This window comes from Oreochromis niloticus, linkage group LG6, assembly GCF_001858045.2.
Source record: "Oreochromis niloticus isolate F11D_XX linkage group LG6, O_niloticus_UMD_NMBU, whole genome shotgun sequence".
In the NCBI taxonomy this organism is placed as follows: domain Eukaryota; kingdom Metazoa; phylum Chordata; class Actinopteri; order Cichliformes; family Cichlidae; genus Oreochromis; species Oreochromis niloticus.
The window spans coordinates 16,931,655-16,937,654 of record NC_031971.2 but is presented as its reverse complement, the minus strand read 5'-3'; the positions used below and the strand labels follow the sequence as shown (position 1 = coordinate 16,937,654).

General features: G+C 42.0%; 1 protein-coding gene across 6 annotated transcripts in view; it reads right to left on the bottom strand.

Annotated features, from left to right (window-relative positions):
- Nucleotides 1-6,000, bottom strand: part of inpp4b (inositol polyphosphate-4-phosphatase type II B) — a 172,934-nt gene that overhangs the window by 77,656 nt on the left and 89,278 nt on the right. For all 6 annotated transcript variants that reach the window (XM_019360005.2, XM_019360003.2, XM_019360007.2 and 3 more), the window contains one exon: nt 3,239-3,350. In XM_019360005.2, the coding sequence (XP_019215550.1) occupies nt 3,239-3,350 (112 nt within the window). The remainder of the gene's footprint in view (nt 1-3,238; nt 3,351-6,000) is intronic.

The window sequence follows — 6,000 nt, the reverse complement described above, 5'->3', positions numbered from 1 at the left end:
GAAGTGGGTTCTCCCCCAAGCCAACCTGAGGCCTTTATCCACACCTTTTCAGATGTAGACAATTAACAGTTAAGCCTCAGCAAAACGCAGAGACTGTACTGCGCTACTGCAAGGTAAGAAGGTCAACTTTGACCTTGCACACTAACAGTGAAGGTCAAGGCCAAATGCTTAGCCAATCTAGGTACTCACGTCCCCCCAGGGCTGGTATATTGTTGTGAAGTTTGAAGACGATCCATAAAACACTTTGGGCAATATAAAGTTTTTACAGATTTTCACACTGGGTGTGACATTGATGTTGACCTTGACCTGACTTTCACCAAAGTTAAACCTGTTCAAGCTATATTGGTATCTACCATCATACAAAATTTGAAAATTATCTCTTGAAAACTGTGGACGCTAGACTGCTAACAAACAGACAAAAAAAAGGAACGGATTACGTACTCCTTACCTTTAGGGAAAAGATAAAATTGTGATGTAGTTATTATTAAATTCATATGTGCAATGTCCCCACGCTCACCATTTCCTCTTCAGACACTCGTGATCAAAGGCAACTTAGCACCGATTTAACTCCATTATTTAATTTGAAGAAAATGTCAAAATGCAACAACACAAACTGCTGTCAGTCTAAAGAAAGAGTTAATAAATATTCCACTAAAGTAGATTCCTTTCCTGTAGGTCCTCATCTTCAGTCTGTCACCCTCTTTTACCCAAATCTCTAAATCTCTGTACAGGAAGAAGACATCCTGTTCCATTTACAGAGACCAACAGCAGACATTTGGAGTTTAATGACTTTCGGTTTAATGACTTTCTGTTGGCCCATTACAGCTGCTCCTCCATCACTTGAAAAGGCAACAAACTGTGCATGTACTATTTCTAACTGTTTCGAACTGCAGGATGTCGCAAACCGCAGGTCCGATGCATAACAGCAATTCAACAAGGTGAACTAAAAAGCTGCAGATCACTTGTAGGGAAAAACCTGACAGACACTCAACAGGTATATTTCTAGGACTTTTGTGTTTCCTGTAATATGTGATGGTCTGAATCCTTTTCATTTGTCATGTATTTAGTTGGTGGTAGTTTTCACACTGAAGCAGCGGTGGTGTAATGGTGAGGTAATGAGGGTGAAAGGGAATGGGATGTGGATACCCCCCACCTCCCCCAGTAGGGTCATTGATTAAAAAATAAAAATATGACTATCATTGACCCTGCAAGGTAATTACAGGATTGCATGATTTTAGTGCTAGACAAAAGTTATGTTTTAGCATATATAAAACAAAGATGATACATTAGCTGCAAATCTGACTTTTGTGTCGGGTGACTGTGAAATAACACTGAGTTAGGGTTAGAGCTTCTGCACTAGACTACTGTGGCCAGCAGTTATTAAGCCAGACGTTCTGAGCACCACAGCTTACAGTGTAGCAGCAGATCATTAACTTATTTCTTATATTTTTTACTCTTGAGGTTTTGGTCCTGAAAAGGTTGAAAGAAACTGATACAAACCCTGGGGCTTTAATGTAGCAGACTGCTACATTAAAATGTATCAAATAGTCAAATTCACACAGAAAGGGGGTGAAGCTGTACTCTTAACTTTACACTCTGCTTTTCATAAAAACACACATGCACACCAGTTAAAATGATGTCCCTACTTCTTTTTTTGAATTATGCCTGGGTTTCTTCATCAAAGCAACGTGAACCGCTGACAACTAGCAATCTTTCATGCTCGCTGTATCCCAGCCCCGGCCTGTCTGATGAACCATCTAACACAGCCAGACAGCCAAATCTGTCCCCAGAAAAGGACTTTAATGACTGCTAGGGACGATCCATCACCTCTCGTAGCTCAGAAACTGATCCTGAATAAAACAGACATCAACCAACAGCAGCCACACAGACTCACACACACCAACTCCAGAGTAAACTGTGTCCATTGGACAGAATGGGCAGATTTCACAGAGTAAGGTTCTCGTCTAATGACAAGTATTAACAATGAGCTAAGGGCCTCAGCTGCGAAAGGAGTCCCATTGTAACTGTAGGCAGCGGACAGCATCTGTTAGATGGCTCTTTGAAGACTAAAATATGTAAAGAGATCAGATCAAAGGTGACTGGAGTGTCTTTCTTGCTTCAGCTGATTATTTTTGCAGGGTCAGTGGGATATTCATGAGCAGCGACCACCTAAGCGATGACACGGACTGATCAAACACAGACTTACAAGCATGTGCAAATATGTAAATTAGGCAGCAGCACATGAACATGACTAAGGTACCTTGAACAAGGAAGGAACAAGAGAACTTCCCTACAAGAGAGTCCTGAGTCTAAAGTGAGCCTTCCTCTGGATTTGTCATAGCCCTTCCTTCTTTCCTTCCTTCATCTTCAACAACAGCAACGATACACACAAGGAAATATGCTGTGACAAGACAAATGCACACACACACACACACACGCACGCGCATAGGGCAACACATTCATCAAGGCGACATGGGCAGATTTTCAGTGACACGCTGGAGCCTAGCAGGGAACCTCCCTGCACCATTAACAGGGGTGGGCAGAACAGAAAGCCAGTCAGCCATGTAGAGGCCCTCAGTCAATTATATAAGACATGAATCACACGCATACACAAACACAACATACAAAAAAACAAAAACACACAATTATCCACACAAACAGGAAATCAACAGCAGGCCTCTGTGCTGCTTTACAAAGCTGTTCCTATTTACGGATGAGAAATATCCCAAGAGCTTTGTTGTTTTTTTAAAAATTGAATTTCCTGAGATCTACAGCATGAATTCACCTGACAAATCACGGCCTTTTAGGAATGTGCAAATAAATGCAGAAATCAAATCAGGAGTACATATGCACAACTCTACTTTCGGTCTGGTAGCGCCTCAAAAACTCTGAAGGAGAATACTCTTTCTTCCTCTTTTAACTTCCTGATGATGACGTTGTGTGATCTCAGAGCCCAGTTAAGAGCAGAGAAGAATGCATAAAGGTTTGAGGGACACAAATAGATTTGTGAGTGTATGTGTGTCAATATCATTCTTTTAAAACCCTTTCGGTATCAACATATAGGCATTCAGACATTAAACGTACTCACATCCTGTAAATCCCTATTAGGTTTCACTGAAGTTTATTTAATCTCATTGGAGGACTTGTGCAGTGCCTGTCTAATCCTAGTATTAGCACGAGGCGTCTGGCACATGGAGACTCCCGCTCCTGCTTCGTCTAGTCAGCCTGCTAACCTTACCTTCTGTGACGGTATGTCTGTGGTGATCTGGTCCACATCAACCTCCTCCATCTCCCCCATCTTCAGACGACTCACCACCACTGTTCCTGCTGTGCACACACCATCAGATGACCTAAAGCAAGACATGAAGAGAGAGAGAGAGAGAGAGAGAAAGATACATTCACTTTTGGCCTCTTCATTCAAGCTGTTAAATAAAAGTCACATCTGCTAAATGATCTTTTCCTCTAGCTACTGCCCCTCTATGGGCCTCGGAAATATTAATCTTCATGTCAGGCCCCCCCTGACTCGGCAAACCTAATAAGCTTATTTCCAGCCTTGCACAGGTTGTGAAATTATAAAGCTTTGAGTAAAAAGTGGAATCAGGACATGGAGGCTTGCACTGCGGCGATTCCTTTTCCTGACAGATTTTGCCCAAGAGTTTTGCATGCAGAATAAAATCCCAGCGCGCTTCAGCAGGAAGCTGATGGGGGTGAAGGAAAGAACGTTTCATCTAACTGTTCAAATAGTGGTTTATTAAACCAGGCTATGTGCCCCGACAGATATGAAAATTGATACTGGAGTTTTCATATCGGAGAGACCTGACTAATCACTTTCCCAATCATGGTGCCATGATTAAGGAGCTGATAGAAAATCTATAGTATTGGCAGCAAGACAGACGCTCTCAAATGAAGAAAAATGGTCCCCGGGTATAGCGGGAGCGAGTCTGATCACCTTAACAGACCCATCCCTAATGTGCTCAGTTCCACTCCAGCTGGAGAAAATATTGGATGTTGTGCATCAGCCACTGGTCTGGGGAGACAGGAGGATGGATGACACACCCCTGCCCGAGGAGAAGAAAATGCAAGGATGGTGATGGAAGCAAAAAAGGATGCTTTCGAGGCCAATCCATCTTGGGCAGATACAAAAGGAGAAAATCTAAAGGCACCCATGAGAAAAGGTAAGAAAGGAGATGCGGGAAGCAATGTGAGTGAAAACTGGAGAAGAGGACGGGGAGCGAGAGGTTGGAGACTGAAGGGAAAGTGTCTGCGGAGTGGGACCCTGGGAGCTTCAGTTAGCACTTAATGTCTTACAGTAGTCTCCAAGCAGAGAAAATAACATTGGCTGGTTTATAAATCTAATCATTGTCCCTTGCCAGACACCTGTCTCAGTGTCTACTCCTCTGCTCATCTTCTTGTTTCTTCCCCATTTCTTAGCGTGCTCCCACCCGTTCCTGCACAACAGAGGACCGAAGCACGGGAAAAGAAAGTCACCCTGACTTTGAACAAACGTTATGTGCTGAGAGCGGCCCACACATAATCGAGGAAATGGAGATTAACATGCATCGCGTTCTGTGATAGTCCTCCCAAGGCAAACCTTAGGGGTTACAGTGGCCCCCTACTCTTTAGATTACTGCGCCGCAATCCACTAATGAAACTCCCCATTTAGGTGGACAAGAGACTCAGTTAGAATTGCTTTAACGTAATTAACTTACAGTATGCCTTTGAGAGATATATTAGGATTTTTTTTTTTTTGTTTTGATTTGCAGCCAAACATGAACTCAGCACCTACTCAAATACAATTTTCTTTTATATTACTGCTGTCTGTGAGGAAAAGGACTCTTCTGCAGCCTATTTAAAGGGGCTGGGATGATTCGATTTAGCTCAATCACTGCACAGCCAATTCTCTGTTCCATTAAAAAACAAGCACAGAAGAGGTTAGAGACCTCTGACAGGATGCCTGGTCTTCAGAGACACCCCTTTATTTTAACTAAAGCCATTTAGCACGCGCATGAAGTGACCTCCGATTAACTTAGAAGGTTTTGATGAGCGCTGTTGTTGAAAAAGAAGCCATTGTTGGGAAAAAAAAAGACTCTTCCCCCTCCACTCCCACATTCCCTCCTCTTCTCCCTCCTCGTCACTTTCCGTCTGTTGGAGCTGGCATGGAAACAAATCTGCAGATTGTTCTTTGCCTGGGAGCCCATCTTTTTTTTTTTTTTTTTTTTTTTTTTAAATCTAATTGGCCCAGGATCTCTTTTATGACAACACTTAATCAGATGGCTTTGTTCAAGTGACAAAAATAATGTGCTTAAAATGTCTGCTGTGAATCTGGCACAATTCAAAAAATAATTAGTTATCAGGGAAGTGCCTTACATTTAACAGTTATTTCCTTTTGAAAGGCTTTCTTGTAGTTTACGGATACATTTCCCAGCGTGGGAGCATGCAATGCAATTTGTTTCAAATGGCCAGTTTGTACTAATAAGCTCTAAATGTACGAGCTATATGTCTTAAGTACACACTGTATACACCGCACTGTGCAAATGATAATACTTTCAATTATCTGCACAAGACGGGAGGCTTCGGCTGAGCATCATATCTTAATTTTGCTTCTTGTACAGTTTTTATCTACTAATGATACAATATCTTTTCCACTAATGATGCCCCCCAAAAAACTTTTTTTCCTTTTTCTGTTAGGCTGCAGCATTTTAAAGTTAAGCTGCTTCATCAGGCTTACCTCACTGTGAACTTACAAAAGGTCGTGTACTAATTTTTTAGTCGCCGGGAAGCAGAGTACACACAAAGAAATCATCTACATGCTCCACACAGCCTGTTTAGAAACACCAGTTATGCAGTTGACATGCTTGTCTTTGGACTGAACATGTAAAAGCCCGACCTCGATTATTATTAACCTTCAGGTGAAAACACAAACTAAACTTCATTTGGCATGGCTCTTCAAAGTATGAAACACATTAACATGACTGCTGATGGTTCATCCACCTATTAAAA